At 42.7% G+C, this 17,079-nt stretch overlaps 1 protein-coding gene across 2 annotated transcripts in view; it reads right to left on the reverse strand.

The window, feature by feature from the left end:
• Nucleotides 1-16,580, reverse strand: part of NUP214 (nucleoporin 214) — a 43,702-nt gene extending 27,122 nt beyond the window's left edge. For both annotated transcript variants that reach the window (XM_054084300.1, XM_054084299.1), the window contains exons 1-18: nucleotides 16,426-16,580; nucleotides 15,193-15,388; nucleotides 14,209-14,360; nucleotides 13,747-13,951; nucleotides 13,186-13,256; nucleotides 12,787-12,850; nucleotides 11,969-12,072; nucleotides 11,298-11,404; nucleotides 10,784-10,850; nucleotides 10,122-10,245; nucleotides 8,117-8,278; nucleotides 6,569-7,028; nucleotides 5,012-5,187; nucleotides 4,222-4,313; nucleotides 3,551-3,640; nucleotides 3,034-3,183; nucleotides 2,638-2,796; nucleotides 412-515 (exon numbers count right to left, since the gene is read on the reverse strand). In XM_054084300.1, the coding sequence (XP_053940275.1) occupies nucleotides 412-515; nucleotides 2,638-2,796; nucleotides 3,034-3,183; nucleotides 3,551-3,640; nucleotides 4,222-4,313; nucleotides 5,012-5,187; nucleotides 6,569-7,028; nucleotides 8,117-8,278; nucleotides 10,122-10,245; nucleotides 10,784-10,850; nucleotides 11,298-11,404; nucleotides 11,969-12,072; nucleotides 12,787-12,850; nucleotides 13,186-13,256; nucleotides 13,747-13,951; nucleotides 14,209-14,360; nucleotides 15,193-15,388; nucleotides 16,426-16,467 (2,525 nt within the window). In that variant the 5' untranslated portion in view covers nucleotides 16,468-16,580. The remainder of the gene's footprint in view (nucleotides 1-411; nucleotides 516-2,637; nucleotides 2,797-3,033; nucleotides 3,184-3,550; nucleotides 3,641-4,221; nucleotides 4,314-5,011; nucleotides 5,188-6,568; nucleotides 7,029-8,116; nucleotides 8,279-10,121; nucleotides 10,246-10,783; nucleotides 10,851-11,297; nucleotides 11,405-11,968; nucleotides 12,073-12,786; nucleotides 12,851-13,185; nucleotides 13,257-13,746; nucleotides 13,952-14,208; nucleotides 14,361-15,192; nucleotides 15,389-16,425) is intronic.
• Between the last annotated feature and the right edge of the window lie 499 nt (nucleotides 16,581-17,079).

Genomic DNA, 17,079 nt, shown 5'->3' on the forward strand with positions numbered 1-17,079 from the left:
TTCTAACACCAAAGCTGTTCAGTTCATCACAAATGCACATTTCTCCTTTGGATATGCCGCAAGATTATTCATTTAGCTCATTTACTTCAAGATGTTCTGTTTATTAGAAAGGTTTCATTAGCTACCACCGATAGATGCACTTGGTTTCTACAAAGCTTATTTTACAGTTTTTTCTGTGAGCACTATTTACACTGTACACAGAGATGCAGCAAGCTTGTAATGCTTATGAAGCCAAGCAGTCTGAACCTACAGCTCCCATTAGGTGTCTGAGTCAAGTTTTATTCTTAGACTCCCTTGGAAAAGATTATACTGTCAAATGGGAAAAGGCTTTTGTCTGTTGATTAGAGACTAATGCCCAATTCACTGATGTGTTCCTTACAGCTGTTCTGCATTCCAATTTCAGTTACTTACTTCTGCTTTCTCTTCTGTTCCAGATGTCGATCCCACTCCAAATCCAGAACATCATTCACATCCTGAACAGCAAACTTCACATACTGGTGCAAGCGTCGAATTTCCTACCATGCAAAATAAAGCCAGCTACTAATTCACTTCAGAAATCTCAGTTTCAGTTGAAGTAGCTCAAGATCCTTTGGGCTCATTCAGTCCAAGACATGCAACACTTTCCCACATTTCTGCCTGGCAAGTTTTATCAGCATAACAGAACCCAATATACCGAAAATCTGTTTATTTATCAATGGGGTACCCGCAGGCCTTGACTTGGACATTTTATCCGAGTTCTTAACCAGAAATAATACCTTCTATAACATTTGTAAAACACTGCCATGTCTTTACAGACAGGGTTTTTACAAACATCACGCAAACCTTATTTTAAAGTTCATTTCCAGAAGATGAGTCATTTGCTCCCATTTTACAATGTTGAAATTTCTAATAATTATAGGTGATCAAAGCTTTGCAGGCCATCCATATGGCTCCAGGATACCAGTGTTTACAGACTATGATTCATTAAAGCATTCACAAATGCTCACAACCCCCACATTAAGGCAAGGAATTAACTTGGTTTTTATAGGTTGGAAAGGAAAAGAAAAAAAGCAGAGTATAAAGTGATTTATCCATGACTACATAGTTGCACAGCTGGCACAACTAAGCCAGAAACTAAGCCTTGCTCCCTAAATGAAAACAGCATTCACTCTCATGAATAATCCATCCAGCCTGCCATGGCACGAACATGTCTTGAACTTCAATCTCATAAAATGGAAATGGAAACTGCAGTTGGTTTCAGCTCACCTCAACAGAATGCTCACTTAAACACAATGACGAAGCAGCCAAGTAACACAGCTTGGGAAAAATTCCACTGCAATTGCTTTCAAGACGCAGCATGAAATTCTAATGTGACATATCCAACCTGAAACCATATCCTGTCCTACCGTGGGGCTTAGTGTTACAGACTACCAAGCAAGCACAGGTTTCCTCTCTCCAGCAACTATAAGCATTATATAGCAGCAACTTTCTGGACAGCAAATTGATATCGCCAGACATCAGAAAAGCCTCAGGATCTTTAAAACTTCATGGAAAACTAATACAAGAAGTTGACAAAGTGAGTTTTTTCATTAACTTAAGAGTCAGACTAGAGCTGACTTGTAACCTTACAGAAAGTTGACCTGAAAGCTCTCTTCTTACATTCCAACCCACTTCCGCTTCTCTCCCACGCTATTATTCTTTCTTCATGATCCTCTCTCTGGACTCAGTGAAACAAGAATTTTAAGATTATCACCTCTCTGAAGTCACAAGCATAAGCTTGAAATGTCACAGACACATCCTGGACATCAAATCAGGCATACAACTAAGACTGTGAATTAATCAACAGAATCCATGTGAAGACTAGAGATCAGACCTAAAAGAACTGACTTCATATCAGCAGATTTCTAGTAACTGACTGTGTGCGTGCTGTTGATACCTACTGTAACAAAGATGACATTCAATTATGTCTTCAGCCTCCTTGTTAAACTTCTTGGGGAACTTATCAATATATAAAAGACCAGGTATCATTTGTAGGGCACATCCACTCTATTTTGCTCAGGGTTAAATAGCCCTCTCATCACCAGAGCTATAACAAAAAGAGCCCTTCACCCCTAGATTCTTTGAAAGCCTCTTTGTATACTGCTGGTTACTTTCCTTTGTGCCTCAGCTTTTAGAATATCATTTAGCTTTATGCTCCACCATCCATGAAATTAACACACAATTGTGTAAGTCATGATAAATCATCAAATTGTTCCATAAGGCACTTGCTGAAGATAAAAATAATTCCAAGAACTCTTTGACAAAGTGTTGGAACAAAACCCTTCCTTTAACTGAAATCCCTGAGCAAACATAACAGGCTAAGAAGGAAAAGGATGTCAGGAGTCACATTGTGAGCTTAGAATAGACTTGGATCTCAGGTGAACTACTTCCCTTCAGCAGAAGTTTTGAATCATCACTGCAAATGGTGACAATACAGAGGAGTTTTAGGAGAGGATTTTCTTGCAAAGCCAAGGAAAAAGCGACTCATCACACTTTTACTAGACTATGTTGAAACAGCAAATACCTAAGGCAGAACAAAACTCCCAAGTACTTGCACACACAGGACTGTTTTCTTTTATTTAAAACGCTAGATAAGAAGCAGGCTGACACGCTCCTTACCTGAAGCTGTGCTTCGCTCTTGGGATCCAGAGGTTTCTTATAGAGCAAGTGTAAATACCTCGAGCCACGATTCTGTTCATTCTGTTCTCTAGCATCATCTACCCCTGCAAATCCCTCCAGCAAGGTTGTCTTCAGAATACTAATATCTCCATGAAGTGACTGCAAATACAAATAAAACAGATGGGATAAGGTTCAAAGTAACATGTTTTCATTGTGAACTCTAGCACAGAGACTTCTGCAAGCATCTGTCTGAAAGCACAAATGCCAATGTCATCCCCACATTAAAGCAGCACAGTCAGATGTTCCATCTACATCGGCATTACAGTTTAAGTAGGAACATCTGGTGAGGAACAGTCATTGCTGAGAAGCTAAACAGTTTGAAGATACTTCACTCACCTCTGTTGTCTCTTTAATTTCCAAGAGGAAGGTGTGAAGATCATCTGACTCAGTCCGCAATATCTTCATTTCCTCTGGAGTACCAACTTGGAAACAGGCTTTGGAGGTGCGGGCCTTCAGTTCCTCCATCTCCTTTTGAAAATGCGCAATCTACAAAGTCAAGTGGAAGAAAGTGCAGCCACTGAAACATGGCACGGTCTGCAACAAACGTTGCAGCTCTGGAATAATGTTTCTACTACACCATAAGGACCTGTCACTTCCCAGCCAAAGCAAGAAATTGAACAGTAACAGGAAAGAATACTCCATTATTCCAGCAAAGCAGCTGAAATGAAAGATGACTGAACAGGACACAAACAGCAATTACAAACCAGGCTGATTATATTGGTGAAAATTTACATTCTGATTCCTAAACTACTGATAGACAATATAAACAGAGCTGAACTCAAAATAAGTGTCTGGGTACCTACAAAGTCATCTTGCAGACTTTAAAATTAAGAAAGTTGCTCAAATATCTCACCTCCTCTCTGATTCCCGCTATGACAGGATCTGAATCCTTCCACTGATGGGCCTGTTTCTCTACAGCTGCACTGGGAAGTGCTGTTTTGCCCTGAAAAAAAACCAAAATAAACCCAACATTAGGGATATATCCTCAGCAACAGGAAGCTTAGAATATCAAAAATGCCTGCTATTAGAAACCCCATTCAGACACTAGTCACCAGGAAGATACTTGTCATGAGCATAAATACTAGTTCCACAATCATGTGAGTCTCATATGTGCAAAAGTAGGACTGCTGACTACCTGGAGATAGATCGCTTTATGAAAGCAAAGGAAATTTTTGTGTGCTGGTCTCCTTTGATTTTGACATCCACCAAACTCTGTGTCTCCCTTAATACACAGTTAGGGCACTTCTCAAGTGCTTATTAGCTAGGAAAGCACTGAACACTGATTTCCATAATAACAAGAATTAGTTTCTACAACTCTGATCGTGACAACATAAATGAAAACACAGCTCTCTAAAGACATGCACAGAACATACTTTTAGTCCCACAGATTTGCTGCTGTCTCAAATATCAAAAGCTAGCTAATTCTTTGACCTAAGAACAGTCATTCAGTCCAGTGAATTCTAAGCAATACACAGGGCACGTAAAACATTCATCCTCTACAGAATCCACTCAAATTCCCATTACCTGAGCAGAGCTTGGCTTTGCTGCAGATGGGGTGATTTTGGCTGTCTTCTGTACTGAAGAAGTTGAAGGCATATTTTGAGCAGGACGTGACACTGGAATTTAAGAAGAGGAACAGTAATTTCTGAACTTACAGATAGCTTGAGAAAACAGGTTGTGATCAGACACAGCTGTATTCACCCATGTCAAATCAAAAATCAATAGCTGTATGGGCCCAAGTGCAAGAACACACCTTCTTTAGGTGCTGTTTTACTCCCATCCAACTGCCCTGCTAACAGTAACAACTGTCACTTCAATAGCTGGCAGCACCACCCCTGAAGAACCTCAAGACCTCCACTCTCAAGATCATTTGAGAGTATTATTCTGCTAACAAATGATTGCCATCTAATTTAAACTCATTTGTAACCATTTTGAACTCTAATCACTCCAGATGCAAGACAAGATACTAATTTCTGTGACAGCCCAGAATGTTCATAACCAAAGTTGTATTTCAGTTCACTGAAATGCCAGGAACTTCTGGATGAACTTTAGAAGCCAAATATATTCATTTCTCATATGGCTCTTGGGAAACAAACTGCACAAATGGAAAAACTTTTCAGTTTCAGTACTAAGTCCATCACATCATTATGGTGTATAAATCTGGAGGTCTGCTGCATCAGTAAAAGCAGTAGGTAAAAACAAGAAAGTAGTAAAAACAAGAAAGAAAGAAGCCAAAAGAAGCCCTTCATGTCTCAAAGCTTTCAGAATATTGTTTGTAATGCTTTATTCCCAACAATATGCATTAAACTCCTACCTGTGGCAGGCAGAGGGGTCGAAGCCTTCAGTGGTGTGGCAGGAGAGGCTGCGGGGGGTGTGGACTGGCTCAGAGGACCTCCAGAAGCAGTTTTTGAAGCAGTTGAGAATGAAAACATTGTGGAAGTGCACTGACCACTGCTGCTAGTGGGAGAAGAGGTGTCTACAGCACTGAACCTGCAAGAGAAGGCAGAACATCTTTCAACTCTGAACTTGTCCTGATTGTTTCCTTCCATCCAAATAGAAGTACTGAGTTCTAATGAATTAGCATTCTCTGGGATCAGCAACAACTCAAGCGCCAATGCAAAAATACAAGCACAGCTTCTGGAGATAGTGCGAATCCATTCAGGATCATTTCCAAATGCGTGGAATCACAAAGACTGTTACCATAGTCCACCCAAGTGAGTAAAAGCCAAACATCAGCCAGAAGTACTACTCTGCTTCAAAATGCACCTCATTGTTTTGCACCAAAGCACCAACCATAGCAAATCTGAGCTACCGGTCAGTGTCACCCTTGCAACAGGGCTCAAACAGTTGTTCTGCAAGAGAATATGAACTTCCATCCGTCTGCAATCTTGGCTCCTCAAGGCAGCCAATCTAAAGAGCCAAATCACAAGTGTATCATTTGCTTTATACACAAAACATAAAAGTTTAAAAGCCCTAAGAGCTACCATTGAAACCTGGTGCATTTGAGATTTTTCCAACTAAAAATAATCATCCGAATCATCTGAAATTTCTTATGATGCATTTAGATGAAAACTGCTCTCCACAGAAAGCAGCTCTAATTAACATAATTCTGTGGTTTAAATCTTTCTTTCTAAAAAAAGAGAGCAAGTCTCAAAAGTCGGAGAGAAGAGTGGATACATGAAACCTGTGAACATTCCTCACTCAATTTTGCATAGTTTCTAATCAATACCGGTTTTCCTTCTGTTGGCATGAACTCTCGAACTTTGAATATTTCAGATCCTGTGTTCAGTGAGGAAGTGCCCCTTTGAGAACAAAACCAAAACATCTGGCACCTTCTCCACTGAACACCACAGTGGAAAAGAAATCCATTAGCTATAAATACAGCTTCCTACCAGATCTGCAAGTCACTCTTTAGGTAGGGGCAGGGAATCTTCAATGAACACTCAGAAACTCATGTCATCGCTATCACAACTAAACTAGTCCCAGAAAAAAGGATTTCAAATCCCACTGTTCCTCAAGAGCCGTTAGTCGTGATTTGAGTCAAACCAAGGCACAGAATTACTGTTTGATGCCTATAAGGCAGAGATGAAACAACTGGGTCTCTGGCAGTGTGGCAAATTATCTATTTAATTTTTTGGCATCTTCCCTCAACTAATAGTTTGCTCACGAACATAGCTTCTAGCATGGAAAACACTGAGGGTTTTCACAGCCAAGACAGCTATGTCTTGCACAAACACAGGCTTCCTCAGCACTTTTTTAGGAGTGTGAGGAATAGCTGTCAGGGCAAAAAGCCAAAAAACATCTTCAGAACTACCACATGCCCGGAGCAATTTAACAAGTGCACAGTCACTCCATTAACTACTGTAATTACTTCTCATTGAGGTTCACTTTGACTGAAGAAGCTGAAGTAGCCAAAGATGGCTTCTGTGAAGCAGGTGTTGTGGAGAGTGGTGTCCCAGCTGAGCTGTCCGCCGCCGGTTTAAAGTTCATGGATCCAAACGAAAAGGAGGTGGTAGTGGTAGCTGTAGTGGTGCCTGCAGAAGGAGCAGGAGTCGTGGATGCCTTCAGAGAAGCAGATGAGAAAGAGAACGTTGCTGCTCCAGTCAGACTGGGAACCAGGGCTGGCTTGGAGGTGTCAGAGGCAAAGGGGTAAGGTGGAGGATCACTGCCTGTAGCACTAGGTGTCTTCACAGCTGAAGGTGTAAAGGAAAAAGCAGCTGCTCCACTCCCTGCAGGAGACTGACTCGAGGCAGGCACAGAAGGAGCAACACCTGGTGGCGTGTCAGGCTTTACAGAAGTTGGAGGAGTGGTTGGAGTTGTAGCAGTACCTCCTGCAGAGAGACAAATGGAGAAAAAGGAGCCTCATCTGTCTGTGTTGACTAATAGCAGAAGGTATTGCAAGGCAAATTCTATTTGATGGGGACAGTTCAGCACTGTCTTGCTCAATGGACAGACAGCACAGTGAGGAAGAGAGATGACAGAGCCAGCCTTCCAGTCCCCAAACCCAGTGGTAATACAGAAACTGCACAAAGTCCAAGCCACAATCAATACTAGTCTGTCTAGATTAATGTTGTCTGGAATTTCCTGTGAAAAGGTTTCACCTTTCTCCACTGGTTTTGATGAGGTTCCTGCCATCTCAAATGAAAAAGGCTGTCAGCACACCAGTCAGCCAGTGCTGCAGAGGGGCAGACTGCCAAATAAAGGCACTTCTTTTGGGGAAGGAGAAGCAAATTCAGATTTAGGGATGAAAAAGGTTGGTTTCCAATTATTACTGCATGCATGCAGACAAGCAAAACAATCAGCTTACCTGCCTACACCAGCATAGGAAACTGCCTACTTCCCACTGCACTTGGCAACACGTATATAACTCAGATAAAACAACTGCTCTTCACCTGCTAACACAATTCCCATAGTGCTGCAGAAAGCTATTTAAATAAGCTTTTTCTGCAGACAAACACCTTAGTTCATATCGCAGCCTCCTGTGCCAAAACATAAGGAGGGAAATAGTCACCTCTCTGAAGCATACAGACCATGCTCTGGCTCTGCCTGATCACTGTCCCCAAGCAGAGCCTGCAGTCACTGCTGCAGTTCCAGTCACACACCTCAAACCTGGGCAAAGAGCTTCCAACAACTGCTTTGGCCCTGTTCCTCAAAGGCTGATTGCACAGTAGAGTCCAAGAGCACAGTCTGCAAGGTGCCTTAGATCCCACACAATGAACAGGACTAGAGAATTTCACACTCATGTGCCAAAGACATAACAGCCCCGGGAGCACAAAACACTCAAGCACTGCTCCCCATTATCATTATAAAAAAGAAAAAAATATTTCCTGTGACCACATGCATGTCTGAATACCAAACTGATAGAAGATGACAAAGATCCACTAGTGCAGATGTTTCCATAACCCACCGGAGCACATACCTGCTGATTTTGGAACTCTCTCCCCTACTAACGGCAATGGCTCTGGGGTCACAATAAGCGACCTGACTCCTGGATTTTGATTGATCATGTAAAAGGGGCAGAGCACACCATCCGTAGAGAGCAAGATCAGAACTGGAGCTGGACCAAGGGCCTTCTCATCACCTGCCAGAGACAACACATGTAAGCCCTGCAGTCAAAATTTCTATGACATCCTTAGCACAATATTTCTTACGTTTCTCCCTCCTGGCTTTCACTAGCATCTTTGTTTCCGTGCCTCTATGTGAATGTCCAATTCTCTTTTTTAACTCCTTTACTCCTCCCTATTACTGACTGTGTTTCATAAATTCACTGATGGGTTGTTTTGACAATCAAATGATATCTGCTGAATGATGAAGCCCAACTTTCACACAGGAAATCCTGTGCCAAGCTTTTTCATATTTTGAAGTAGTCCTTTTCCTTTACGTATCTGCTACTCCCTCCTTCAGTTCTCTACGCCTTTCAGTGATCATCACATACCATTGGGTCCTGTTGCATCATTGACACTCATATACATAAAGTACAAAAGAGAATCACTAGATAGTAAGCTTTTAAGCTCTAAAGAAAGCCAACATTAAACACCTGATGATCTGGACTTCTGATATGAAATCCTTGCATTTTGCACAGCTGCAGCTTTGAGCCTGGAGTTTGAGCCAACTCAAATATTCTGAACAGAGTCAAAACCACCAATATTTCTAAAAAAAAATTCTATAATGGTTTAACTGTGCTTAATTAAACAAAAACAAAAAAACCCAACAAGTCTAGGGTGCGGGAAAAATCTGCTACAATCACGGTGCTTTGTTTGTTGGGCAGCTCAGTGGATGGCCACGTGCCTCTGCCTATTGGCTCTTCAGGAAAAGCATGCTGGGGAAGGGCAGTTTCCACATTGGAACAAGCTCCAGGACAAATGAGGTTTCTTTGCAATTGAAAATTGCTGTGAGCTGCAAAGCAGAATAATGTGCAGCCAAAACTGAGCTGACTACACTTTGTGAGAAGGCAGAGAATTCGTTAGCAAAAGGCTTCTCCAAAACCTTTCTAAAACTTCCAAGGCAGCACAACACGGGCTTAAAAAACTGTCTTGACAGATTCCTTAATCCAATAACCATACAGATTAGCAGAGAAAATGCTTCCAATTCAATTTTGCATTAAAGCACAAAGTTTGACCTCAATTCCGTACTGTAAGTTTTCATTCGGGTAAAGTTCTCAGTTAATCGGCACCCTCCTGTGCTCTTCAGGAACTCTTGACTTCCACTCTGCCTGAAGGCATCTCTGTTTCAAATCTGTCTCTGGGTTTCAAGGGAGAGTTTTCAGAATTCACTAAAGTACAACACAATAGTTCAGAGCTATCTTCAGCTTCAGCCTCTGACAAGGTGCTTTGAAGCGCCTTTAGGCAGCACAGAAGGTACAGCAACAATGCAGCTGGTGAGTTGTAGAGCACAGCAGGGTTCAGCCAGTACAGGCTCTGTGCTTTAAAGCAGAATTGAAAACTATGCTTTCACCTCAATGATCTTTGCTTTTTCTGGCTTTGAAACTAACCCATTTCTCCTTTAGATCAGTGCAAATGCACTTCATACAAAGCAGTTCTGCAAAACGACATAAGCTACAGGAATAAAGAAAAGCTCACAGCAACCCAAATCCCTGGTGTTAGAATATGACTCCTTTAAACTCACTATTATCTTTGTAAAAGACACACATAACTCAGGTGCTTTTTTTGCCCTGTCTGTTAGTGTAGTATCCCAGGCTGCCAAAAGCTTTGAGGAAGAACTGTATTTAACGTTTTGCCATTTGAATCCTTACACAGAGGTAAGCCCACATATGTTGTGGGCTTGGTATAAAACGGCAGGATGTGTGTTAATCTCCCTTTCAGTTTTCAGAACAGTCTCACAGAACCCCGAGTACCAGGCTACCCCTCAGAAATATCCCATACATTGCTATTATTGGATGATTCCACAAGAAGAACAAGACTTACTGATTGGGATAGGCATGTTACTGGTGTAGTCTACAGCAACACCAACAGGCAGAGTGTCATCACTCTTATCTGACACAGGAAGTTCTGCTCTGCTGGAATCTTCCAAAAGCCACGATTCCCAGTTCTGCAAAGAGATTATTATTTTGATCACTGCTTTCCTGTGATCAGCCTTCTTCAGAACTCCAGCCTACTACAGTTGAAAGATAAGACTGCAAAAAAGCTAGAGGGCATCTACTTAAATTTCAGATTAGCAACTGCCAAAAGTATTGAGGCCCTTCACAAATTTGTGCATGACTTCTCACACATCATTACATGCCAGAGTTGAGGTCATCAGTTTTAATGTTTAACTGCAACTGATGACCTCACACAAATCATTTTATTATAGTGAGCTTGAACAAATTTTGAGACTGCCAAGTGAATCATTAAAAACAGACTTCTGGTACTCTGTTCACAACATTCTGCATTTCTGTTTATCCTCTCTCTTTTGTGTCACTAAGATTTCTTGTTCATCTAAGAACTACGTTTACCTCAAGATTCTGTAAAAAGAAAGCGTTTTGTTTGTTTTTGGGGTGTTATTTAAAAATATACCATCTCACTCTATTTCAGGTCTTGCACAGAGAAGAGGAACATATGCACAAACGTAACAAGAACAAAAACATTACCTGATCCCCTTGCCTAGCAAGAATGCTGACTTCCGTAGAAGCTGCTGAAGCTGCCAGAACGAGGTCCCTGTAAGTATGGGCATAACTGGGTTAAAAACAACATGACAGTTCATGGCAAAGTCCCCAACTCCATGATTCATTATCATCTATGCAAGTTCCTAAATGCAAATACAGTCACAATAATGTGAAAGCGACTTCTCCCAAGATGAGGGAAACATGATCTGCTACATCACTGTACATTTTTTTTAATTTAAACATTTTTTTTTTCTTTAAAACCATTCACCAGGGGCTGAAACCCTTTGTCAACCAATGATCTGACAGCCACTCTATCGTTATAAATAACGATGGTCCAAGTCAGGTACTTCACAAGGCCTTTACAAAAGAACTATTTATTTTGTCTCATATTCAGGTATTAAATAGTTTAAAAAAGGAAAGACCACAAGCCACTGAGAAGCATCAACCAGTCAGATGTGCACAAGAAGGAAAATACTATGATGTGATTCCTGCCACTCACCATTCCTCGACATAGTTGAGGAAGTAGTGATGCTGTCTCTCTGTGCAGCTCCCGTAGCAAGGCTCCATGAAATTCACAAACTTCTCTGGTCGCTTCTCTTCCTTTTTCTGCAAGGCCAACATCTATAATTTACCCTCCAGAAATCAAGTTATCTCCCATAGACATGACTGCATCAGGGTACACAAATAAATGCCACATTCTTCAAAAGGAGAACAGGCATCATGAGAGCACTTGAAAAACAAAGAACAAAGCAAACCAACCAACCCCCTCCTCCAAACGATAAAGGGGCAATAGAGAGGTTACCAGGGAGTTTACATCTCGTATACCTCCCCCCAGCAACAAATAACATGATACTAAATAAGTGCATATCAGGCAGCCTAAAATTCTCTCTAACCTAACAAACAGAAACCCACTAGGACTCTACATCAGGTGAGGTATTCTTCAAGTGTTTATTTCAGAGGCTAAATTGTCTTCGTATCATAGGTTCCTGATAGGCTTTCAAGTGGATACTACATCCACTCAATCCTCCCAACCCCAAAACCATGATTTACAGTAGCACCAAACTCTAATCCTACATTATGCCAATGTGAATAAAAAAAGCAACATGCCATCGTAATACACAAGTCAAGAACAAGCAAACATTTCTGTTGTTGTGACTTGTTGGCACTTACAGGCAATATGGCTACGACCACTTCTGGAGGCGTTTCCAATGTCCCATCAGCCGCGGCATAAACAATAGTAAAGACGTATGTACCAATCCACAGGACATCCAAAACTGAAAGAGAAGGGAACAAATAGCTCAGCCAGAAACACTTCGGAATGGGACTTCCTTCTATATTGATTTTAACTGTGCAAGGGAAACAAAAGTAAAACAACAAACAAACAAGGACTTGCTAACTTCTAAACTACCGAGCTAAAAAATTACAATGATTTGTCTGCAGAACATCAACCTCATTAGGGGGAAAAACTACTTGATCCCAAAAATTTCAAACGCAAACCAAAAGAATGTATTTGACTTGCTTGATATCACAGGCAAGACAAGGCCAGTGTTGCCAAATATGGGTGATGTTTTGGCATATCCAAATAAAGTGTTTCTGCTTTTCTAAACTTACTGCTTTGACATTTTATTGAAAAGGCAAAATGATGAGCTGGAACTCACACAGAATATGAGAGTGGGATTTATATCCAGAAATCCTCATGCTAAAGGGAGATTACTTGTGACAGGACCGTCTATCACATTGGTGAGCAAAAAACAGCTTGTAAAATGTATACTTAAAACCTTCTAGAAATAGAAAAAGATCCTGAGTGACTGGTAATTTTTCTACACAACCCAGAGATAAAGCATATCATTATTTTTTTTTTTAAATATTTAAAGATCACACTGCAATTACCTAACCAGTGCAGTACACAGCTGCTCTAACTAAAAACAAAATTACGAGGAATGAGTAAAAACATTTAAAAAGAGAGAAAAAAAAAAAAAGAGATGTACCTTTAACTGGATTGTCCGAGTCATAAAAGGGAGGACAAGGGATTACTTTCTTCTCCTGTAGATTCTGCAAACAAAACTCCTCTTAAACACACAGAAAAAGACACCAATCGAAGCCAAGATTTGTAGAGAGCCCACAGAACTGGTTTAGAGTGGCCCATCCACCATTTAACAGTCACCATCTACCACTCTGAAATCATGACTTTTCAGTGGCAAGTGCAAATCTTAAACTAAACCCAGCATTAGCGCAAGACACTTTAATATAACCAAAGTGGCTGGGCAGCTTCCCACGGCTCACACCACATGCCACCTGACCCAATTCTATAGCTCACGATACAAAGAAAATAAAACATGTTCCAAACTAGTGAACAGACATGAGGCCTTGCTACCAACAATACTTACAGGCAGATATTGCACCACAGTGCCATTTTGCCTCCCTACAGCCAGCTGTTTTCCCTTCGGACTCCAACACACTAAGCAAAAAAGAGAATTTCATTAGCACTAAGGAAGTGGAGAGTTACAAGGCCCCACAAAAGTAGGACCAACAAATTAAAACTGCATTCCACCACCACGCCCTGCAAAAAAAAAAGATTAATCTAAATTAAACAATCAGGGAGTAATCCGGTCACCGAGAAACCGAGGCTGCACATATTAAAAACCAACAGATGATGACTCTTATTTGTCATTTCCAGGGAAGCATTCAGTCAAGCCTGAAACAGCACAAACCAGAGGTGGGCACACGTGACTAATTCACAAGATGCAGCTCCTCCAACCAGCTGGGAAAGAGCAGTTACATTACAACACATTTTGTGAGTCTCATGGAGTTTAAATACCTTCTCTTTGTGAAAAATTTTTCTTTACATGCCTCCTTCCAAGGCAAACAGCCTGTCTTTTTACACCTATCAATCTGCTTCTGCTCTTCAGAATTCAACATTCTGAGTGCTGTCCAAGGCTGTGACTCACCAGATGTAACGGCTACGGAGGAAGGCAGCGTGGCATACACTTTCACAGAGTCTGTGACCTGCAGGACAGAGATGCTGCCATCCGACAGGCAGATGGCCACCATAGCAGGACTAGTGGGGTTCCACTTCAGGTCGTTGACCATCGCTGAGCTTCCCGAGTCCTTGGCCAGTTTGTGATAAGCAAACGCACGTTTCTGCTGCTTTGCCTTTTATTGAAGAAACACAAGAGACAGTCAAAGCTGAGGGCAAAACCAAGATCTCTCAAAGTCATAATTCAAAGCAGTTTGTACCTTCCTATACCTTAATGACTGACAGAAATAAGAAGCAGATTTTGAGTTTACTGAAGAATTCTTTCACAAGACATGTCAAACAGACAGAAAATCCCACCCCAAGCTATGCCTCTCCTCCTGCTGTATTCCAAAACAGAGCCCAAAAACCCAAATTCACTTAGCATTTGCCTTACCTGGTTTAAGAATGTGCGGACATCATAAAAGCCAATGAAGGAACCGATCTCACTGGACATCATACAGACAGACAGCGTGAGATTATCACAGCTTAGAGCCAGGTGCTGCACAGGAAACTTCATGGGAACTAAGGTACTTTGAACATTCTCCACTTGAAACACAAAAGGCAATGAAGACACAATGAAGGGGACAAGTTTTAACAGCAAAAATTGTTTTTGTAAAACAATTCAAAGGATTATATTCAAAGGACAATACTATTCAAAGGAGTTTGTGTAAAAATCACTGGTCCTATTAACAGCAGCTGTCAAAGCTGACATGTAGGGAAACTGAGGGGAGGGAAAGGAAAGCCCTTCATCTCTACCAATACACTCTCAAGGGATGTCAAATTCCTAGGAAAAGAAAATTCCACTTTCCTTCCTCAGTGACGTGTAGGAAAAATAAGTGGACAGATTTTTGGTTGTATAGTTACTATGGACAATAGGAGAACAAACATTTTGCACTTAGGTGGTGGAACAGCGATTGCTTTTTCTCCTGCAGGACAGACATTTAGTCAGAGTGAATAACTCGAGGTGAGAACTCTGTCCCTCTGTTCACACACGTTCCTGATGCATACAGAGGGTGAAGCTCGAAGAACAGCTACTAGGATGGTGCACGGCTGCAAGGAATGGGGCACATTCTCAGGTTGGAAAAGTCAACCTCACTGTGCGGCACTGAACACGGGTGGCCAAAGGTGACCGACACTTGAACAGGAGCCAGAGCAGCACAGAGCATCCTGGTGACAACAACATCCTGTTCCAAACAACAGTACTCCATTTCAGCTAGAGGAACAGCCAATATTGTTCCTACCCTCTTATACAAAACACGGCAATTTCAAACACATGAAAGAGCACGACGAGGACTGCGTCAGAAGCCAGGAGCTACATATCACAGAAATCCATGTAAAGCTGTCTATGCAAAGACCATGAAACATGAGTGTGCCTTACCAATTTTATTGGGATCTTCCCCCTGATGGTTTTGCATGAGAAGATTTCTAGTGTGAAAGATCTGCAGGCTGGTCCCTCCACCAGCAAAGACGAGCCCATATTTGTTAGACACCGCAAGGAGACTGGAGCGCTCTTTGGGAAGATCATCTGGAGCATCAAAGATGCGAACCTTCTTCAGTGCTCTGAACTGAAAATCCTGTTGTAAAAGAGTTGGGAAGTAGCTGTAAATATGCTGACAAAGAGGAATAGTTCATTTCAGTTCCTCTAACACAATAAGTTGAAAAGCCTCTCCACAAAAGCTGCAAAACACCTGCCAAGGCAAAGTCTCCACCCACGCTGTCACTGGCCATCCCATAACATTTTCCATCCCATCTAAGACAAACTCAGATCATACTACAACTTTTCCATTGGCAGAATCTCTCTTCTGCCCAGTTATTATATTCATAAAACCCATAGAAGGTGACTCTGTCCAGGACAACTAACCGCCTCAGAAACACCAAAACTAGCCAACAGATACAGAAGAAAGAAGAAAAATGAACAAAGCAAAAACAGAGCACTGGATTTAATGCCAGTAACTCAAATTAAGCACCTGAGTTTTATTTCCAAGTTACTGCCAAAGCACTGAGGAAGTGCATTCCTGCAACCTGAGGAGGATGCAGGAATTCAGAAACTTCTGCAAAACACACAGCCCAACTCACTTGCTTTTGACACAGAATCACAGAATGGTTTCAGTTGGAAAAAGACCTTTAACATCATTGAGTGCAACCATCGATCCAGCCCTGCCAAGTCCACCACTAGACCATGTCCCTAAGTACAACACTTACTAAAGGCTTGTGGGGACAGGACCAGGGGAACGGGTATAAACTGGAGAGGGGCAGATTTAGACTAGACGTTAGGAAGAATTTCTCCACTATAAGACACCCCCAGACCCACACACCCCACACACAGACCCCTCCGATAACACCCCCAGACCCACACGCCCCACACGCAAACTCAGACCCCCTCGAACACCCCTAGGCCCACTCCTCCCCCCACAGACCTCCACCCCCCTCCACAGAGACACATAAACTCTCCTCATGTACACACGCACACACAAACACCCCACGCACACTCGCTCTCACACTCACCCCCACACCCAGACCGTCACCCCCGCAGCGGCCCCGCCAACCCGCCTGCCAACCGCCCGAGCCCCACCCCACGGGCTGTTCCCTCGCAGCCCCCCCCCCCCCTCACCTTCATCTCCCGCTCCGGAATCACGTCCATGTCGTCCCCCATGGCGACGCCGCCAGCCCCGCGGCCCCCGGGAAAGCCCCGCGCGCTCGCCACTGCCTTTACTTCCGCTTCCGGCGGGGCCGCTCTAGGCCGCACTTATAGATGGTCCGCGGCGGCCTGAGTTCTCCGGCGGGGCCGCTCTAGGCGACCCCTCTCTATGATCAGCGGCGGCCTGAGTCCTCCGGCGGAGCCGCTCTGGCCGCGCCTCTCGATGGTCCGCGGGGACTAGAGTCCTCCAGCTGCGGCTGCGAGAGTGGTGTTTAATAAACCTACCCACGTGTGTGCAGCTGTGGAGATGATCAGGAGCTGGAGCCCCTCTGCTATGAGGACAGGCTGAGAGAGTTGGGGTTGTTCAGCCTGGAGAAGGCTCCATGGAGACCTTAGAGCAGCTTCCAGCACTGAAAGGGGCTGCAGGAAAGCTGGGGAGGGGCTTTCTGCAAGTGACAGGACAAGGGGGAATGGCTTTAGGTTGGAAAGGGGAAGACTTAAATATTAGGAAGACATTCTTTACGATGAGGATGGTGAGGCACTGGCAGAGGTTGCCCAAAGAAGTTTTGGCTGCCCCACCCCTGGAGATACAGTCATAGAATCATAGAATTGCTAGGTTGGAAAATA

The sequence above is a fragment of the Cuculus canorus genome, chromosome 19 (assembly GCF_017976375.1).
Source record: "Cuculus canorus isolate bCucCan1 chromosome 19, bCucCan1.pri, whole genome shotgun sequence".
NCBI classification, from domain to species: Eukaryota; Metazoa; Chordata; class Aves; order Cuculiformes; family Cuculidae; genus Cuculus; species Cuculus canorus.